The sequence below is a fragment of the Danio aesculapii genome, chromosome 19 (assembly GCF_903798145.1).
Source record: "Danio aesculapii chromosome 19, fDanAes4.1, whole genome shotgun sequence".
NCBI classification, from domain to species: Eukaryota; Metazoa; Chordata; class Actinopteri; order Cypriniformes; family Danionidae; genus Danio; species Danio aesculapii.
In genome coordinates, this window is record NC_079453.1 from 24,763,643 (window position 1) to 24,786,394 (window position 22,752).

At 36.5% G+C, this 22,752-nt stretch overlaps 1 protein-coding gene across 1 annotated transcript in view; it reads left to right on the forward strand.

Annotated features, from left to right (window-relative positions):
• ctdp1 (CTD (carboxy-terminal domain, RNA polymerase II, polypeptide A) phosphatase, subunit 1) overlaps positions 1 to 22,752 on the forward strand; it is a 210,415-nt gene that overhangs the window by 113,707 nt on the left and 73,956 nt on the right. The window contains exon 12 of the mRNA XM_056479626.1: positions 12,356 to 12,564. Coding sequence (XP_056335601.1) covers positions 12,356 to 12,564 — 209 coding nt within the window. The remainder of the gene's footprint in view (positions 1 to 12,355; positions 12,565 to 22,752) is intronic.

Here is a 22,752-nt window from a genome sequence, read left to right on the forward strand (position 1 = left end):
GCTTTGGCTGAATGTGCTGAATGCTGAAATCCATCCATGCTGCACATAAATAACCGTGCACTTGTGACATTTTTGGAAAATCTCCTTGAAATGTTTATGAATAAAACATTACAATAAGAAAAATATATTACAGAAATATCAGTAACACTTTACTTTAAAGGGGTGTTTATAAGACTCTAATCATGATATGTTATATAAATAGGAATGAGATTTTATGATTGTTTCTAACAACTCATTAACTGTCACTAGTTATTTCATTTTAAATGCAAAGACAACATTATTTGAGATGTCTTGGGTCCCGTTTACACTATCAGGTCTTGATGTCCAATTCCGATTTGTTTCCTATATCAGATTTTTTTGCCTGTCCATTTACACATTCTTTTAATTGTTACCCATATCCGATTCATGCGTTTACATTTGCCATACAATTTACGACGTCGCACATGCGTAAAGACGGGTTCTAGCACCTGTGCCACACTAGCCACGATGGAAGAAATTGTCTTGCTTTTAGCTCTGCGAAATATGCGAAGTTCGCCCAATTTTAAAATGATTTTAAGGCGGAGGAGGAGGGAAGGGTGCCATCATTGCAGCTTGCACCTATGGTTTGTTTATGGTGTCCTCCACCATTCAGAGGAATTTGAGGGTACGAGAGAGATCAGAGATCAGGTGGGAGCAAATTGTGGCGACTGATCACTTTCCTCCTCTGTGTTTCCTCTGTTGTTGTTGTTGTTTACCGCGTCGGCGTCTCAACACACTATCCCTTTTACGTCATCAAACCGTGGAAAACTACCACATTGTCGCAAGTTTAATGATGTACAAAACCGAATGCCTCAAATCCGATTTGCCTGTTTTCATTATAGTCGCATTGTCACATATTCGATAAATATCTGATTTATTTCCACATATAAAGGAGGCCTGAAACCGATCTCTGAATATTCGAATCCATGCATTTTTTTCGTGTTTACACCGTCATAGAACAGAACAGATCCGATCTGTGTCACATGAGCAAAAAATCGGAATTGAGTCACATTTAACTGGCAGTGTAAACTGGGCCTTTTTTATGACAACTTGACATAACCAAATGCCTTATAACCTGTCTCATGACCAGTGTTGGGCACATTCCTTTAAAAGAGTAATTAGTTATAGTCACTAGTTACCTCGCACAATGTCTGCATTTACACTGCAGATCCAGATCTTAATTCCAATTTTGTGACTGTATCTGATTTTTTTGGACGACCCGCTTAAATATTTTAAAAGTGACTTTTATCCGATTGTCTGCATTTACACTACACACGGCAAAGGTGCAATGACCAGAAAATAAAGAGCAGGCGCTGACTGACAGCTGATAATAAAATAGCGTTTTTTTTTTTTCTCCATTCCTGGATTTAATCTGTTCGCAGGGTTTCATTTTTTAAAAATTCTTTTTGACAAGTTGTTTTACTATAGTTTATGACAGAAATGTTCTCATTTGGCCATCTTCTTTTAATCTAGGCTTTTTTAAACCAGTAGGCATCTTAATGTCATTTCCATGGCGTGATTTATGCACGTGATGTATGCAAGTTTTAGTTTAGCGTCTATTTTTTATGTGGCGGATGTTGCGCGCGCTCTCTTGAGCCATGTAGTGTAAATGCAGCCAAATAGTAACTGAGTTACGTAATTATAATAGTAACTACTTACCAGGGAAAGTAACTATTGCGGTACTTAGAATTTAAATAGAATAAATAGAATTTATCAAATGACTATAAAATAAATGTAAAACATTGTACACTAATCTACACTATTTTCCTGTTTTTTTGGGACAATGTGAAAGACAACCATTAAATTCAACATATCATTATAAATATTAACATAAACATTCTTGGCTTTCATCTCAACAAGGGAAAAGTAGTGCTTATATTTCCAGTTTGCAGAAGCTACCTTTGAACTTGTTGGATTTTCCATTGTTCTGATGCCTGGTCATTGGTGTGTGCGACTGACTCTGCAAGTGCTTGTGTGTGAACACATGCACTACTCTGCCTCCGATTGGCAAACTATGGAAATGTACTCTGTCTAAGGGCGTACTCACGTTTGGTACAGTTGCCTTGTACCATGTCAAAGCACGATTGTCCCCCATCCCCTCTCCCCCTCGGCCTGCACTCACATTGCATTTTTTACCAAACGGACTTGAGCACGCTTACATCATCGATGATGCGACTGCTCAGTTTAACAGAGAGGAGGTTGCTGCAGTTATATCGTTTTGTATTATTTTTAGTCGTTTGAGATGCAGAGACACGCAGTCAGACACTTTGCTGAACAGATCCACCACTTTTGACGCTCAAATTATCATAAAAGTCCTGCATGTATTAGGAGGTTTCCTGAAGGTGCAGCTGACATACAGCGAGGGGTTTGTATCTTTAATAAACTATGACAGTTCGGGTTCATTGAAAATTGAGAATGATTAATTAATCCATATGAAACAGTCCCTTAAAAGTGACGTTGCGTCTTCAGTTTCGGTCTCAGGTGCACTTTGCACACACACTGCAAGCGTACCGCGACAAAGCCCAACTGAACCGTGCTCTGGCACACCTCTTCCAACAGGGCCAGGGCTGGTCAACTGAACCGCGCCTGAGCCCAATTCAGAGCACTCACACTTCTCAAACGTAGCAGGAAACATGCCTGGGCACAGTTTGTATAGCATAGTGTGAGTGCGCCCTAAGCCAATCATCACATTCTCAGTTACACCATGTTCACAAACACGCCAATCATCATCCCTGGTTGGTTATGTGTCCCGCCCCAGTCCCAAACACACATACCCACCCCAGAGAAAGAGAGATCCTATGGCTGAGAGAGACACAGCTCGCATGAAAACAGCTTCAGTGTTCTTAATTATAGTAACGTGCCTTTTATATTGTCAGTAATGACAACGGAGTTGTAACGGGGGAAACAGTAATTCATTTAATTAATTGTTACTGAAGAAAGTATTACCGGTATGACATTAAAATGTCATTGAACATTAATGGTGCTATCGGAAATTTATTTGAAACAGCAGATGCTTTTTTTTTACTAATTCATTTTCTTCCACTGAAAAAAGTGATTCATGAGACAATTATAATGGCCTCATGAAAATCATGTTCATGACAGATTTATGACAAGTTATGTTGTCTTGATAATTTCAAGTTGTCAAGACAAAGACTTAATGTCATCTTTGCATTTAAAATTACATAACTGAACAGTTGTCATTAGCATCTATGAAATCTCCTTAATATTCATGATGTGTTGAGTCATGATTATAAAAATGTTATGAAAATGTTATTTTATGAACAACCCTTCAAGTGAAGTGCTAAAATTTGTGTCAAAATGTTACAAATATCGTTTTAATTATTATTTTTTTTTAATTATTGAAAGGGTTTGTTCATATTCTTTTTTGAATTTTTTTGTCTTTTTGGATTTGACATTTTCTTTAGATTGGTTGTGTTGAAATAAATGATAGATGTTACAGTTGGCAGATCCCAATGTAGCAGGCATTCCATCATATTCTCTCTCCTGAGACAACTTTTAAGCTCTGGGCGTTCATCTTTTACAGTGAGAAACCGCTGTGCAGAGTCAGAAGAACCTTGTGAGATATTACAAAATCTGTGCTGTGCATTTCACTGGAGCTTTAATGAATAATTCATCTGTGCTGTGATGGGCCGCACTGTAAGGCAGCTCGACTGCAGCCTTGAGGTGACTTTTAACATTTGGGGTTGGGAAACTTTACATAGCATCACCTAAATTCATGCAATATCTTTTACCTCATAGGTTATGAATAATGTAATGTGTCCAAATGCTTTTTTCCCTCCCCAGCGGCTCTCCCAGATGGCCTTCATGTTTTCACCCAGACAGCTGCCATATTATGAAGTTCCAAATTAGTGGGGGTTGACTGTTATTTGGGTGCAATGCTTAGGCAAGCAAATCTGCATGGCCCCCTACTTGACGATTTGCACCACATTCATTTAAGCCTTTATACCTTCATGCACTGGGCAGAGAAATTTCTTCTCTAATTTGTTTTCTGCAAGATATGTGCATATTGAAGTAAGGGTAGTCATGCGCAAGTATTTTGGACATTTAAAGTCACACTCCCTTGCCAGACACCCTTGTGAGTCTCATACAGACCCTAACTCAATACAAACCCATATCTACTAACTGGTCTTCTGCTTTATCATATTTGACACATCACTCACAAAGATTTAATAAGGACTAACAATGGTGTTTATTTGTCTAGACCCCCAGTTCACAAACCCTTTCGTGGAATAAAGTAGTAGCTTCTAAACATTTGCAAATAATGTGTAAGGTTTAACAATTCAAAAAATAAGGTTTCAAAATACAGTTTTTCCACAACTTACATTGGTTATTCTTATAAGCTCTTGCTTATTAGGCATATCTGTCTCAAGTCTTCGCAAGTCTTCATGATCGCAATGAGTGACCTGCCATTCGCCTTTGTAGAGAACCCTAGATTTCTTATGCTTATGGAGCACAAAGAACCTACATTTGAAATGCCATCTTGCCACTATAAATGCAATCTCTGCCAGCCGTTCACAAGAAGATTTCTGACAAACTACTTGTCCTGTGATCAGATGTACCGCACACAATGCTTCGTTGTAAGCATGTAGATTGCTGAAGCACTCGTCAGAAAAATGACGGGAACACAGCACAAGGCTGGGGCTATAATGCTGAAGTATTTTTGCAAAAATTAACTTCAGCCACTGACTCTTCCCAGCCTCATATTTGGGTAACTAACTTTCCCTCACACTTGAGAGCACAGCGTCTTCCTGACATGATTCAACCAGAATCTGCTACAGTGTTTGTCTTCCTCTTTTTATTTCTACAAAATAGTTTGCAGCTGTAGGTTTAAATTTTCCCAGGTCTGCGCACGCAACAAATGGGCAGGGCTTGAGTTCTGTTTCGACGTTGTGCCGAAACGGCTAAAGGCTCGTTACCAAGACAATTCATTTGAACCGCTCCGAGTCGACTCTTTTATAGATGAATTAATAGTTTTAAACAGCGCACTTTTAGATTTAACCCTTAGCTGGATATTTCACTTCACTTAGAGCTGTTACACATTGCATGGAAGGTCAAAAGCCCATAGTAGGGGCTCTTTAAATACTGGTTTCTTGATTGATGCTGTTAAGCTGCTTTTAATCAACCTGTATTGTGAAAAGCACTACATAAAAATGTGACTTGATGCCGATTTGAAGCACAGATGCAATCTTCAACTCTTCTTCAGCCGCGTGTCCTCATTGAGCTGTAGCACTGCTGGTGTCCCGCTTACACAACCGCATTAAACTTCAGACAGTCGCATACAGCATGTAATGGATTTACACTGCAAGAGTGATGAGACATGTAATTGAATTACTTTTTTTAATATATCAGTGCTTGACTCCTCACTGGGCTGAAAATGAGAGCCAGAAAATCGTAGTGTGCTGGAGATCTTCTTGTTCCCTCAACTTTGCCTTGTGACAAAAGATGGTGACATTTCTGGAAAGTTCATACTACTAATATAGTAGATGTTTTAATCACGAAGTGATTTTTGTTAGAAACACATGGTAGATTTTGCTGTTCTTTTTTGTCACTTACAAGGCCATGTTAGTGCCAAAGAATGAAGAACTTTATTTAATGTACCCTTTTTGAACTACCACAGAGAATCATGAGAGTTCTTGTTTTAAAGTGCAAATCTGCTTATAATCTGCTCATTGAGAAAATATGTAATAATTAGGAACTGTGTGTAAATATGACATGGTAAGGTGAAGATAGTGTGAGCTTATCTTTTTTAGTCTGCTTTCCCATCCTGAGATTGAGATTATTATGACAAACTTTATTATGGTTCTTTCACTTGGTGACATTTTATCGGTCCAGATTTAAGGCAGAGAAGACATGTAATATAAGTGAGATTTTAAACTTCACAGATAACTTTGCACTCTTGTCAAAATGGGTCTGGAAGTAATTTGTGAAATATTAAAAAAGCCCCATAGGTGAGCGGTGACCTGCCACCTCTTCCCCAATATATCTCTGGATGTCATTGAATTGGGGACTTTTCATTGAACGTCTCAGCTTTTATTAACTTATCAATGATGATGCCAAGTTTTGTTTTGTGACCTATACAAGCTGAATGGCTTTGATTTAATAGTTTGTCTCCATATACGCCCCCTAGCCTGAATGCATAATGACTTGCTGATCTGCCTGATACCTAACAAATGTCTGTTTTTAAGCCAAGTGACTTAACGGCTGGAGCCACAACCATCCTGCCACTTCAGCATTAAACATTGTGTTTATATAAGAGTAGTTCTAATTACTCACTGGAGCTAAGCGGGGCTAAGCCTGGTTAGTACCTAGATGGGAGACCACATGGGAAAACTAGGTTGCTGTTGGAAGTGGTGTTAGTGAGGCTAGCAGGCCGCACTCAACCTGCAGTCTGTGTGAGTCCTAATGCCCTAGTAAAGTGAATGGGACTATAATGTCAATGAGCACCGTCTTTCGAATGAGAGGTTAAACCGACGTCCTGACCGTGTGACCCCGATATCCTGGCCAATTTTCCATCGATCTGCCCTTACCCGTCGTGGCCTGCCAATCATCCCAGTCAACTGAATTGGCTCTATCACTGTCTCTCCGCTCCACCAATAGCTGGTTTGTGGTGAGCACACTGGCGATGTTGTTCTGTGGCTGCCGTCGCATGATCCAAGTAGATGCCGCTCACTGGTGGTGGTGTGGAGAGACCCCCCTTCATGATTGTGAAGCGCTTTGGGTGTATGGCCATACACGATAAATGTATTATATAAATACACATTACATACTTACTAATTTTTGTTTTCACAATAACTTGTGATTTTTCTCCTATTAGTGTGGGCCTTGGCTATCGTAGTCATAATATTTCTACAAAATGAAGAAAGCAGAAGATGCAGTGAAAGATTATTAGTTTGTATTTGTTTAATGATGTTTTCTTAAGGGCTTTGACCTTAGTCTTTATAAAGACATGTATCTTTGGGGAATTTTACAGTGATGAAACGTTTTAATAAAACACCCTCAAATATGTGGCTGCCTCACCTACATATGTACCATAATGACCAGCTGTCAGCCCTGGAGCCAGTGTTTGTTTTCTAGAGTCCGTTTGGGTTGGATTTGCATCGTGGCATAAATAAAATCTGTGTAATGTGTGTATGTTTGTTTGTTGTTGTTTTTTTTGTCATCAATGAAGGTTGTATGTTCTAGTGCATATGCTTTAGCACCGATTCACTGTAAGTACATACACATTGTATTACATGCTCTGGTGCAACCGGCAAAATGCAGTGCTAACTGGCAAAATCCTAGCACTTTTGGATCTGTGTGACAGAGCTTTTTGAAAATTGCTCCATCTTTTTGCCCTTATTATTTTCCTTGCTCATCTAATTATACCTGAGTAGTATGGCCCGTTTCCACTGAGTGGTACAGTACAGTATGGTATGGGTCACCTAGATCAGGCCTGCAATTCCACTGCCAAAAGGGAGCCAATGGTTTATTGTTAAAGTAAAGCTGTATGGGTCGTTCACATATCATATGAGAAAATATCATTCTCACAAAACAGATGCTTTATACACATAAATACTTGTGTATAAATGTTCATTACTCAGCTTTCTATAAACATGATTTGATTATAACTGCAGATCATTTATAGGGTGAAATAACCTACTCTATCGTCTGCAATTATATCAAATTAATAAATAAATGCAACATATATGTACACATACAGACCCTTACAATCTCCAATATGTTACCAATTACAGAAAAACTACACACAGCATACATTTAGGCCTTATTTGGGTTCAAAAACAACACATAACATATAGCCTACAGTCAGTGCAAACCATCTGTGTCTTTAATCTTCACCAGCACTAGTAACCTCTTGTTAGAAAGTAATTGCATCATTCCAAGTTCATAATAGTCCAAAAGGTGATGATAATAGTTAAACATGGCAGTTTGTTCATGCTTTAGGTTGCTGAAACCTTGCTCCTTTCTTTTTTAAGGCTTCTCCTTTGTTTTTTCCTGTGTCATTCTTGCGTTTGTAGATTCATGAAAGGATCGGATGTCAGAAGCACTTCAATAATCACGCGCACGTTATCATCATGAACTCAAGAAGTTCATTATTTCAAATATAGGCACGCACACGAGCTCTCTCGAGAAAGTAAAATCGCTCACACTTTAGACGGCCTTGTAAACAACAATGGGGCACAGGCTATTTTTCTTAAATTTGTGGCTGTTCATCAATACAATGTCAAGGTTTGTTTAAGCTCTTGTCAACCATTGTTTGTTATTACATCGATATATTATTACGGTCTAATGTCTTGGCTGTGTATTTAAAAATGATGCTTCCTTTGTTTTCATTTTCCTGGCTTGTGCACATGCTCGTGATGTTTCTCTGTAAAGCAATAGCGTTGAGCTGTGCCTAGCTCCACCTTTTGGTACCCTTTTGTTGTGCTACCGTAGGTACTCTTCCGAAAGGGTTACCAAAAAGTGGTACGGTTCGCTTTTAGGTACCTTTTGACAGTGGAAACAGCCATAAAAGTGTACTGTACCACACCACTCAGTGGAAACGGGCCATTAAGGCAGCACATTAAAATGGTCGTGCCCAACTGAGCCTGGTTTCTCTCAAGGTTTTTTTCTTCACTTCCGCCTTTAGTGAAGTTTTTTTTCCCTCTCCGCTGTCGCCACTGGCTTGCATGGTTCGGGATCTGTAGAGCTGCGCATCGTTGGATTTGCCCTTCAATATTTGGACTCTCAGTAGTGATTATTAAACCACACTGAACTGAGCTAAACTGAACTACACTGTTCCTATTTACTGTTACCTTTTATGTGAAGCTGCTTTGACACAATCTACATTGTATAAGCGCTATACAAATAAAGGTGAATTGAATTGAATTGAATTTAGTTCCTGGTAGGGCTGCATGAAATTGGAAAAACCTGATGTTGCGATATTTTATTTTTCTGCAATACATAATACAATATGAACACAATTTCACCAGATTGTTTGAATTGCTTTATTAAATGTTTTTTGGGTAGTCAGAAATTGAAAAGTAACAATGCAAAAATGCTTTTCAAAATATAATATAATAATATAATACATTATTATGTAGTAATATTGTTTTCAATTTTAACTTGAGATATTTAGACTAGAAAATTCCTGTTCAACTATAATTCAGACTCTGTATTGCACATCCTGCGATGTGACTGTTGCGAATGCAGACATTGCGATATCCATGCCAAAACGATATATCGTGCAGCCATAATTCCTGGTTACTGTTCTTATTTTTGGTGGTTTAAGACCGTAAATTATTTGTTTGTTTGTTTGTTTTTTTGGAAGACTTTCACTATATTCAATTTTTACTACATGATGTGCTTCGGAAGTAGCAGCACTCAGCCATGCTGTCTTTTCTTCAGTTTATAACAATAATGATAACAATAACTATGATAAAAAGCAAATAAAACCAAAAGAAGAAAGAAATACCAATTGATTGTTATCAGTTATGATAATTTTTTATATGAAGAATTTGTGAGTGCAGCAATAATCCTGCTGTTGACTGTTTGCCTGCTGGTAAAGGCAGAGTTAATGGCTCCTTCAGTGTTAAAACTTACTGTAAAGTATGACTTTAATTCTCTTCTTAGATTTTGTATATTGCCGTTCATAATTGCATCCCATGGGTGCCTGGGGATTGTTCCATCTACCAAGATCCTTTTAGATAACACCCCTCACACACAAGTCTACTTTTAATTAAATGTTTCCCCCTCATTACGCTTATCTGTCAGATTAAACTGGAAAAAAAAGTTCAGCGTGTCTATTTTTTAAGCACCCTTGCTTGAGCTCATTCATAACCTGTGTATATGGGGTTGGCATATTTCTGCAGGCCGTTTCAGTGGCTCCATTCACTGTAATAATAAGCAGAAGGGGGAAAATGGTGTGTGTGATTCCTATTCCCAAGAGGAGGAGAGAGCAATTACATTGGGCTAGTAGAGAGATCAGTCGTATGTGAAGTTGCTGATCATTTTTGCCAGTGCCTGTCTAACGGCTCACGCTAAGAATAATTGGGGTGATCTGAGCCCCCAGTTTGCCTTTATGAAAGCACTAACATGTATCAGTGAAAGCTTGAGACCGAGGCTAAACACTTGAGTGCTCACATTTATACATGTTAAAATGGTCATATCGAGACTGATTGATTTTGTTGGAAGAGTTCATCATGCTATGAACACAGATTGTAACCTTCATACAGTAGCTCAAATCCCAAGTTCAGAAACATTTCAAGGCAAGTTGCTAATATGATTTTCACTGAACATTTACTACTAAGGAAAAATGTTTGAGGCTATGTTGACCCTTCAGAGAGATGAAGAATTCAGAATCCCTTGCTATAGACCTGTCCAAGTTGCCATTTTGGCCACTTTTGAGCACATGGAAGGGAAGAGTATGGAGGAAGTATATATACAACATGCTTCAGAGAAGTATTCAAGGCTTAGTGTATCTCATCATGCACAATATTCTGGAAGTAAATTGTCTGCTTCTTGTTTAAATCTCACAAGATGTTGCAGAAACTTTTTTCAGTTTATATTATTTAATAATGACGACGTGTTCCACAATTTATTGCTATAGATCTCATATATATATATGTATATATATATATATATATATATATATATATATATATATATATATATATATATATATATATATATATATATTTTTTTTTTTTTTTTTTTCTCTAAAATTGTGGTGTTACTAGTCTGTTTAAAAAGTCTAATTTACATATAATACAATATAGTCAGGGCATCACGGTGGTGCTGTGGTTAGCACAATCGCCTTACAGCAAGAAGATCGCTAGTTCGAGCCTGTATGGATGTTTCCTGGTCACAGGTTGCTGCTGGAAAAGAATCCGCTTCGTAAAACATATGCTGGATAAGTTGGCGGTTCATTACGCTGTGGTGACCCCTGATTATTAAAGGGACTACCGTAAGCTGAAAAGAAAATGAATGAATTTTAAAATAGAAATAAAATAAATAAAATTATGCAATAAAAAATAAAAGAAATTAAAAGAAATAAAAAAAAATAAAATTATGAAAAACATTGTAACGAGATATGCACAGTGTTTGATTACTTTTACTATACTAAAATGTCTGCATGAACACTTTACTTATGCAGGACTTGTGCCAGCTCATATGCTTAGTGGAAAGCAAACGCCAAAAGGTGCGGATATCAATAATAAAAATGCATTTATCAGAAAATGCTTACCAAAAGTTTATTAAAAATACCTTAAATGTTTAGTTTACAGTATCTATTGTATAGTTTTGTTTTACCAGTTGTTTTCTTTAACAGCAGTTTCTTTAAACATATGCTTTTAAATTATTCATGTTTTAATATGGAAATTATTCATAAATCACTTTGCCTTTCCAGTAATATTTATTTTCGGTCACACTTTATTTTGATGGTCCGTTTGTTGAATTTAAGCTACATTGCATCTACATGCCATCTAATTCTAATTAGATTATAAGTAACCTGTTAGGTTAGGGTTAGTGTAAGTTGACATGTACTTGCAAAGTTTCTTATAGTCAGTTAAATGTCTGTTGAAGGAATTAAATGTCTGTTGAAGGAGCAGTATCAACAGATATTAAGCAAACAGTCTACTAATACTCAAATGGACCATCAAAAGTGTTACCTTATTTTCATAGATATTGTAATAAAAAAGGAGTTGTCCAACACTTATGTACCTTTTTTATGAGAACAATTGTGTACCTTCATTTCAATTGTACCATAAAAGGTACAGAACAGTATCATAAGAGGTCTTTTCTGTACCATATAAGGTACAACTTTTCCAAAGGTGCAAAACTGTTCCTTAAGGACCTTAAATGTTTTTTTCTGAGAGTGTACTATTAAAGAACTATTGCACAAGCTCTGCAATTCACTGACATAAACATTTTATTAAGACACTTTATCATATTTGTCATATTTACAAGCTTTTTGCACTATAGACTGTTTGTATATATCTGCACAATTGTGGTTGGCACTCCTTGCCATATGCCCTTAAGTGTAATTGTATTGTTTACCAATTTTGATTTTTAGTTCTATTTTTAGGTTATATTATATGTGTAATTGTATTTTAAATATTTTTTAAAATTCAATTTTTTGTAAAAAGACTTCTCTGTTATGCACCTAGGGCCTGAGAGTAACACAATTTCGATTCTCGGTATGTTCTGTATATATGGTTGAATTGACTATAAAGCTGACTTTGACTGACTTAAATGTTCATAAACTTAATTGGTAATATGGCAGACCTTGCCTAGGTATATACACATATCCTAATATATGCGTTGAACTTCTTTTGGCCAGGTGGATGACATCCTTGGAGAAGAGAGTGATAATGAAAGCGATGGGAAAGGGAAAGAGGAGAGGATGGAGGAGGAAGAGGAGGAAGTTCGGCCCCACACGAGCAAGCAGAAGCCTCCCGCAACCGATCACATCCCACCATTGGCAGTTGTTGTGGAGGAAACATCCCAAACGTCCACCAGCGAAGTCTGCGTAACGGAGAATGTGCTCAGGTATTACACGTCCACTGTTAGTTAAAATAATTAGAATTATAAACTAATTGAAGATAAATAATTACACTCAACAATAACATAAACAACACTTTTGTTTTTGTTTTCATTTTTCATGAGTGTTGGAATATTTAATCAATTCCATGTGTGGTTAATAAAGAAGGTCAGGAGAGGTTTTTCTTCAATGTTTAACGTATTAGCAATCTATTGCAGTGTTTCCCAACCCTGTTCCTGAAGGCACACCAATAGTCCACATTTTCAACCTCTCCCTAATCAAACACACCTGAATCATCTTATCATAACATCAGAAGAGACTCCAAAACCTGAAGTTAATGGGTCAGATAATGGAGACATCCAAAATATGTACTGTTGGTGTGCCTCCAGGAACAGGGTTGGGAAACACTGATCTATTGTATACAAATGAATATTTCGATTCACAGAATTCTGTTATCCTCAGATCAATGCAAGAGTTACATTTAGGTATGCGCAACAGTTTTCATTTCCTGACTTCAACTTATATAGGCAACTGATAATAACAGGTGGAGTTTAGTGAAATTCTTCGCTTGTCAATCATTCTCCAGTCTCCCATTGGCCGCACCCATACATACGTCCTCTTTTTCTACTAATTCTCTGCACAACGTCAAAAAGCACTAGACTTCTCTACTGCAAATTCTCTGCTCACAGGAAGTTTTGCTGCAGAGCTCAGCATTTGCATTTCTAGCAGCTTCATCTACTTCTGCAAAAATGCTTCATTAGTATGCAAAACATCACACTCGAGAAGAAGTTTAGTTAATATTTATCACCTTAAGCAATACAAATACGATTGTTTAATGAAAAGAAAAAGACAAAAATAATAAAAACATTTCCTTTTTAAACACATGAGCCTTTGTCTAAGATCTAAAGCTTTTTCTACTTTTTTATACAAAGACCTATTTCTCTCTCATATTGTTTGTCTTAAATCATATTTAGACACATTTGTCTAAATCTGTTGAGTTTATATTGTTTTTGAGTGAATAATAATTATGTTTTCACGTTGCTGAAACTCGATTGATGAACATTATTATGGCACACAATGTACCCTATAAAATGAAGTACATGAAGTACTTCAGTGACTAAAGGCTCAGCGATTAAGCTTGAAACCTCTTGCTTCAGTGGTGTTGATTAGCAACACTGCTGTGCCCGATTTCCAGCAGGCCCTTGTACTCCCGAAACCGCCACTGTCTTCGGCAAATAACTACCAGTTGCCATGGTTATGTCTGGAAGCAGATATCTAGCAGAAGGTGGGGTCGTGTCCTCTTACATCTTCCTGTCCAAGTACAAATGACCCACCCGTTGCCCAGAATTCTGTCCGACATTGGCGTAGTCGGCAGGATGTTGTCAGATCGGCATGTGTGAGGAGATTTTCTGGGCCAGCTCATTCTGTCTGGAGCTTCTAAACGGACAGGAAAGCAGGCTAGTCTTTTATCATACGCCTCATACTGCACCCATCTTCCACCGGAAAATTAGACCCATCCCACTTTATCTAGTTTCTCTGCTTCCCGGCAGTCATTAGCAGTGATTCAGAGACCACAGCGCTGTTTCTACTGCCTGTGGCAACTTAACGAATGCAGAATCGTAATCGTTAGGAGTTGAGAGCAGTGAACAATGACACGAGTGAAGGGAAGAAAAAGTTATTTGAGTGTCTGAGATTGTCTGTTTGGCTGCAGAAGGACCTGCATCCTGTGATTACAGCTTCTGGTTTTCTCCCTTGTCTTTCTCCTTGTGTTCTTTCCTTTTTACCATTTCCACTCTTTTGTGTTGTTTTCTAAAGGTGAATCTGAAATCATAGGATGGAAAATGGTTAACACTTTCTTGCGTTCTTGACGACAAACCCATGCTGAAGCTGTAATTTTCAGTACTTCTGGTGTTGTAAAGGTTAAAACAATGTCTTTTTTTGCCATTTGTTTAGCATTGGTGCTTTGTAACATGCTCAGTTGCACTTGTTTGACTGATTTTTCCCTATTTTATCAATAGTCTAATACCCACAGTAATTAAAGTATTGTCCGTTTGCTACAGGCAGTGCAACGTTTTGCCATTGTCTTTTCTAATTGTGCGCACTGATCTAATATGGGAGACATATGCAAACAAAATAGTTTTTACAGTTTTTTGGTGCACAAAATTGTTCATGGAGCTTCAATCACAATTGAATCACAGTTGACAATGTTTTCCGTTCCATTCTTGAACTTTGGATGTCTTGTGACTGTTGGTATCTATGGAGGATGAAAGAGCTCTTGGATTTCATCTAAAATATCTTAGTTTGTGTTCTGATGATGAAAGAATATTTCATGGGATTGAAAGGACACAAGGATGAGTAATTAATAACTGAATTTTTATTTTTTGGTTGGACTAATCCTTTAATTTTGCTGTCATGTCTGTCAAATTTAGGGCAGTTGCAGTATCACAAATATTATGACCAAATCAGGTAGAATTGTTTTCTTTCATCTCAACAATATTTTGTTTGGCAGTAGCAGCTACAAAATTTTCGTAGAATTTGTCTCTGTTTTATTTCACAATGTACAGTTACTTTTTTATTTATTACATTTCAGATAGTGTTTGAGATGTAAAACATCTGCCAAGGTTTAAGAACAATGATCATGCCAAGTAGTTACTGGGGAAAACAGTTTAGAACTGTCAAAATGAGTCACCAGTAATTACAGTTTAGTTAGGATTGTGTTGTCGACGCCATGTCAAGAAGCATTAATTGCTGAGACAAAACATTTATTCTAGCACGACTTGTGCACTTTTACAAAAACTAGGAATGCTTTCAAATGAATAACTTCTCATTCTCATTTTTTGTTTATGTATAGAACACGTTCACTAAAACTGTCATTTTCAGAGGTGATTAATTAACGCAGTTATTTATTGGCCATTGTGTTTGAGAAATATGTGTGATTAGTGGTTATTCTCAGAATTTCAAAAAACAAGGAGAATGAAAACTCATGCAACATGCACAGTTATAACTGAAATGACTCAAATTGGCTTGGATTTAAAATTTCTTAAGTCATAATATGTATAGTTTAATTGTACAGCTGCATTTTTAGTCCACTATCTTGAATTTGTAGGGTTTGATGGGCATACTTTTTGTTGAGGCTGGTGTAAAGAGGAATTGTGCGCCTATAGCATTTCATAATACCCCATAAATTATAATTCAAAAGTCGCCACTGTGAAAATTAGACCTTAAATTAACCCTGCGATGGTGGTTTGAGTTGTTGATCCTAAATCTATTTTGCGCTGTAAAAAATGACAGTTTTTTCATGAAACACAATTTCATTAAGTTAATTTAATTGTTTTTACAAATTTAAGTGGATTTAGAATTTAAAAACTTTACAATTGTGCTGTTTAAACTCACTACAACAAACAACAACAAACAAACAAACAAACAAACAACCAAAGTCTTTTTTAAAGTGTGAGCTTTTATTGATATGGCAAAACCAATGCCTTTGTTACTTGTCTTGTATTTGCCAGAACTGAGGGCATCTCCAGAGCTGAAATACATGCACTTTTTTCTGCTTGTTTCAACTACTTTTTTAAAATGAGCTGAATCGAGCACAATTCTTGTTTTTAGGGGGACAACTTAATTGGTTGTTTAATGCACTTTAATTTGTAAAAACAATTACGCTAACTTATCAAATTTGTGTTGGGACAACATGAAGGAATTGTGTGGAACTCACAATAGCGTGGTGGTGGACATATACAGTAAGCACAGGACATTTCACAACAGACTTCTGAACAATCAGAGTAGAGTAGACTGAAAAAAAAAGAACTTTTGAAAAAACGAATCATTTGTAGGGGGACCTTAAACTTGTGACACCCCTAACTACATTATTATTTTTCTAATCAGTTGCATTCATTAAGTTTAAAACTGAAAGCTCTCCCATCTTTGCCCTCAAAAACCCTTTCCTCCTTTCGTCTTCCATCTTTAGTAGCCTGTGATGTTTGGCCTTGATTTAAAATGCTGACTAATATACATAAAGATGCAAAATCAAGAAATGAAATCTGCTTATATCACATCCTGATGTACAAGTTCAGGGCTTCAGACAAACATTTTAAAGAGCACTGCTTCTAGAGTCATTTCGGAGTTGTTCAGATGGTAGCAGCAACATAAGCTTTTCATAATTATAACATCTTATAATATGTTTAGAAAGCAATTTTGTCTCTTAATTTACAATCGTCTGCAAATCCATGTTTAAATAAATTTTCATCAAGAAAAACCGTTCAATCTTATTTTGTAGATCATGATGAGTGGGTAACAGCCTCATTACTATAAGAAGTAGCCTAACTATGGTTTATGTACCATTTGTTATGAATAACAATAACCTAAAGACATTTATGGCAAATACAAATTAATAACTAATATGACTTATTAGCCAGTAATAGGCTACAATAATCACATTACTCCTTTAATATAATTATCAGTGATATAATAAAATTCAATATGAACATTGGCCAATGATTGCCATCTGGAGCCCTCAAATGTATAATGTCTGCTCTTTAAGATGGAAATGAAATGACAGCAACTCTTTGTGCCATTAGCAATATTGTTCCATAATGTATATGTTGTATAACCCACTCAATTTAATTCAGTCTTTTCCATATACACACACACACACACACACACCAGCTTTTCACCAGAAACTCATGAAAATTCTTTTCTTTTCTTACACAACTTTAAACAAAGAGTTCAGATTTTGGAACATTACCGAAATTACCATTAGTTCTAGAGCTCATGTGTTCTTTTTATTCTAATAAATGTAGTTTGATTTGCTCCACCACCCTGTTCTGAGTTAAAAGTTGGCAGGAAATGGTTGCTGTAGCTGGAGATTATGCCATGGAAACATTCTGTATGTAATACATGCATTCTCTATCTCAGGATGGAAAAACTGAACTTTCTGAAAACTGAATTTGTATCCACTTCCATGGAGCTGCTGTAGTTTTCCACATGCAATGAATGAATTTTCTTTAAGAATGAAAAATGATGTGCACTAAGGCACTGCAGGGTAAGAAGAAGAGCATTTCAGAAAATGACAATCACTATGAATTCAGGTTACAGTCTAATTTCGCTCTCATTTAGCACACACAACACAGATTTAAACGGATAGTTCATCCAACATTTACTCTCCTGTCATTTCTCTCACATTACAAAGCAAGATGAGTCTCCATGAAATTAAATTTCAGATTGTCTTATGTAATATTGCAGCATTTAAAGGGACATATTATCCTAATATGACAATTCCACTATCGTTTACTCACCCTTGACTTGTTCCATAATCAGTTAGACGTTTTGTTCTGTTGAACACAAAAGAAGAAGGGTGAAGTGTCACTTCAATATATTTGCTGATTGAATTACCTTCACATGCCTTAATCTAAAATTCCTCGTTTTCCTCCTCCTTTACATCTTTTGTGTTAATATCCAGGCTCAATCTGTCACTTATACTGTAAAGCATTTCATGCTGATGCTAAACTGAATGGAAAATTGTAGCTTAGTTTATATACAGTACTCTGTCAAATCTTTCATATTTTTGTCATGCCTATGTATGTCATTGATAATGGTGTCTCCTCTGAGCATTTTGCACCCTTTTGCCATTTTTTTCTGCACCATGCCATAAATAATCTTTTTCTGTGATAGTTACAGTGGTAATCGTCTAGCATCATACTGTAGTGATGAAGTGATAACATCTGTCCGTCTGTTGGCTTGCAGTAATGAACTGGCCTTTGGCATGTTGAGCAAATTGTAAAGTTTCTGCCCGCACTAGATAAGGTCATGTGATGTCACTATCACAGCTCCTGTTGTGTTTCTGAATGACACACCAGTCTCGACTCGAGCAACTGTGTGGCTGGCAGAGAAAATGCTCTGTGATTATGGAAGAAGAGCCACTGGCAGTAGCAGGCTTTGAATAATAGAGATGGGCAGAACAGCTTATCTCAAACACAGAGCCCACCTGAGACAGATTCCTCTGCCCACCGGCCACAAGTTAGTTCTGTAAATAACACTTTTTCCCGGCAAGGTGAGCACCACATTTGAAGATAATCAAATCATGTTTATGAATTGTTTACTTGCAGAATATAGACATTATCTGTATTTCTGTTTTTCTGTTTCATCGGTTGGATTGAATCTGGGAGTTTATTTCCTGTTCTTTTTCTCATGGTAAAATGCAGTTGTAGTTTTTAGTGACAATTGATCACATCTAGGGATGTCCAGATTTGATCACATGATTGTAATTCGGTTAAAATTTCAGAATCGATCGTAATTGGGACGTTACCTCCCGATCAGGACTCTGATTATATATGTATATATATTCTCACTATTTTTTAAACAGATTTATAGTTATGCGGTGGCACAGAAGTTAGACCTCTTTCTTGAATTTACACAGAAGCAGCAACTCATGCGGCATGAAATCACTTTGTTGCAGAGACGCTATTGGTTAAATATCAGCAAAGTAGAACATGGAAGCAGCTTGAAGAGGAAAGCGCGAGTATATCTGCGGTCTGGTGATAATAAAGTTATAAAGTTGATGACGACAACATTGCCACAGCAATCTGTGAGTTATGTAAATTTAGGATTGCCTTCCAGGTATTTTAAGTTGAGATGCAATTTGTTTTATATTCGATTTTTTTATATTTACTGTTGCTTTAATGTCCAAAAGTGAAGAATTTTATGTTATTTAATACTTGATTCTTCAAGCTACCTCACAGAAATGCTGTTTCTTTGCTCTTCTTTATTCTTTTTTTATGTATTGTAATATCGGATATCGGAACGATTTTTTTTTTTTTTGGAGAAGTAAACAACATTTTTAAACAATTTTCATTTACAAACTGCTAATAAATTTCATATAATTTCAAGCTAAATTCTGCATCCCTTAATTTCAGTGCATGAATTGCTGTAGAAACATCAGCAAAAGCTGGAAAATTAAATAAAAAACGTGGCCAGTTTAAATAATTTTGTGTGGGCCATTATGTTGTGTTGGCTGAATTTAAGATACTGTACTATTTTCTGTAACATTTGTAATAATAACATAATATTAATATATAAATAACATTACAATTTACAGTTAAATTGTATATTATTCATTCAGATTTTTATTACAGACCTAAAAAAAAACAATTCATAACATTTAAAGGTTATTGCACACTGAATCCGAAGTTTTCTTCCGTTATTTTCGCACGTTAAAAAATAAATTCAACATCACGTTGTGTCAATCGCATAGACACACTACCTCTGAAACTTTTGTTCATCAAATTTGAACCGGGTTAATTTTTTTTTTTTCACTTTTCGCATCCTAAAAAAAGCACTTTAGGAGGTGTTTTGACTGTTCAGAGCCACCGTACAAGTGAAAAACAAAATGCAGGATGCCGTCAATTGAGCCACAGATAACTTTATGACAAACACGGTGCATAAAATAAAGACAGAATGTGGTGGACCGTTGAGAGCCTCCATATGCTGGATTCATTGACTGATGCACCTCTGCCCTGCTGCTGCTTGGCATGTATGTATGTATGTATGTATGTATGTATGTGTGTGTGTGTGTATCCATAAATTTGATGTACTGCCTATAGACATTATAATAGAAAGCATGGTCCACTTTCGTTCATTGCTTCGACACGTCAGCGCAGCCACCATCTACTAGAATGTCTACAGGTACTGCCAGTTTCTGTGCAGGATTTGCTTATTTGCTTTGGGAATGTGTGCTGTATCTCAAGCAATGTATCAAAATTCTGCTCATTTTCTAAAATATACTTTGCATTTCGGTATAATCATAGCGCAGCTCTTTGATAATGCGCTGAACTCTCCTTTCACTATATGCAGTATTGGATAGAGACATTATGTAGCCTTTTCTTCTTTCTTTTTTCTACTTTGGAGAAGAGAGAACAAAGTATCGCTGCTTAAACTGACTCCTAAATGTTTTGCAGTATTTTGTGATGGATTATTTAATACACATCAGACTTGAATATGAAATATGAATAGTCGGATATGAATATTTGGGATATGAATATGAAAAAAAAACGCATACGAAAATTTCAGACTTCAGTGTTCAAAGACCTTAACACAGACAATAACAATTTATCCACAGCTCTGGTTAGATAGATAGATAGATAGATAGATAGATAGATAGATAGATAGATAGATAGATAGATAGATAGATAGATAGATAGATAGATAGATAGATAGATAGATAGATAGATAGATAGATAGATAGATAGATAGGCAGATAGACAGGCAGATAGACAGGCAGATAGACAGGCAGATAGATAGGCAGATAGATAGACAGGTTTTGAGTTAACATATGAGATTTTAATGAAATGGTCAGTATTTTTCTAATACTTGAACATGAGTGAAATTTATGTTTCACCCTCCTGTGAAACTCCTCATTTCAGGGATTACAATGGGAATGACTGAATTGGCCACATTGTTTTACTATACAACAATAAATGTGGCCATATTTTTAGACAACAACAATGAAGTCTTTTCCTAAATGAATAATTCCAGCCAAGACCTTTAAAACCAGTTGGTTGGGAAAGGAAATTAGGCCATAAACTTTGACAACTTTACACACCAACAAATAATGTGCTAGTAGCGAAAGAGATATTCTAATTCTAGGCCCAATTTTATTGGACAAAAATAAATGCAGCCTCACGACTGTCAGAGGTATTGTTTGCCGCCTGCCTATAATTTAAGTGCTGCAGACTTTTAAAGAGACAGTGCACATTTAAATGCGGCTAGAAGCACAGGTGTAGTCCATTGTTTGAGCACAGAATGACACAATTAACATTGTAATTCTAGACACCGTTTTATTGGACAAAATAAATGCATCCTCATGACTCTGATATATTGTTAGCCATTTGCCAATAATTTAAAGGTGCAATAGGTGAATGTCTTTAGAAACGGTTTTTGTTGTGCTGTTTGAAAGCCTCTTCACATTTCGATAGTAATGATTCATGTAAATGATCAAAATGTATTTATATGAATTGTTATAGTCTGGGTAAGGCACAGGACTAAACAATTTTTGTCCAATTAAAAATGTCAGGCCAAAAATTATGATAGGTAGCAACAAATGTTGATTTGTAAGTATGTGCACTCTGTTCACACAGGTAGATTCTGTCATGTTCACGTGCAGTGCGATAACTTGCTGCTGATGAGAGATGACATACCAGTGAGAGAGTGACACTGGCAGACAAATAAACATCAACCAGAACTACTTTCAATATTGCTTTTGCATGCTGTTTTGTATGATTTTGCTATGCTGTTCAAAACCTGACAGGTATGAATGTTTTAAGTGTTCTTTTGCGAATGGGCTATATGCACGGAAGTGTTGTTCAACCACTGAAAAACTTCTAGGGAAAGGTTTATGTGACCCTTTTCAATTTCAGAAGGTATGTTTTACAGCATCGATAATTTAAGCAAAATATAGTCAGTTAAATAGACCTAAGCATTCATTTAATTCTGCATAAAATGAGGTCAAAGGCTATTTAAAGGAGCAGCGAGTTAAAGTGTCGGTTGTTGTCTTGGTAACTCAAGTGTAATGTAAAAAGTGATATGGATGGCTGGATATTTCTGTTTTGAGAACTCGTTTTTTCTGTTATTCCTAAGCGGCAACATCCCGCTCTTCCTCGTGAAGCTAGTACAGAAGTAACTGAAATGGCAATTCATCAAAATTCCGCTAGGCCTGGCTCCATAATAGAGCACATTTCTATTGACCCAATGTTAAAATGGCCAACTTTACAGCAGAAAAAAAAAGCTGTTTACAGCCTGGTGCAAAAAATGATTTTGGTTTATACAGCTAAATTTACTCTCCATGATGGGGTGAAATTTTTTTGTTTATATTGAGCTATATTAAGCCTGCATAATTAACGGTGTGGCCACTTGAATGACAGCTAGGTCTCGCTGGTTGCGGTCATGTCATTCTGGCCGATTAGCCGCTAAACTCGGCATAAACATCGTATTTTTGTTTATTTTATGTGACTTTACACAGTTTATTACCATTGTCAGATAATAAATTGCGTGCTATGCACTTAATTGTGCTCACAAACCATTCAAGTGACCTCCATTTCCTAGGTGAGTGCAATTGTTATGTATATCATCTCTATAATTGTATTTGTTTTATTTAAGATAATTTCTAATTTTATTTCAGGCTTGAATGCACTCCAGAATCTGAC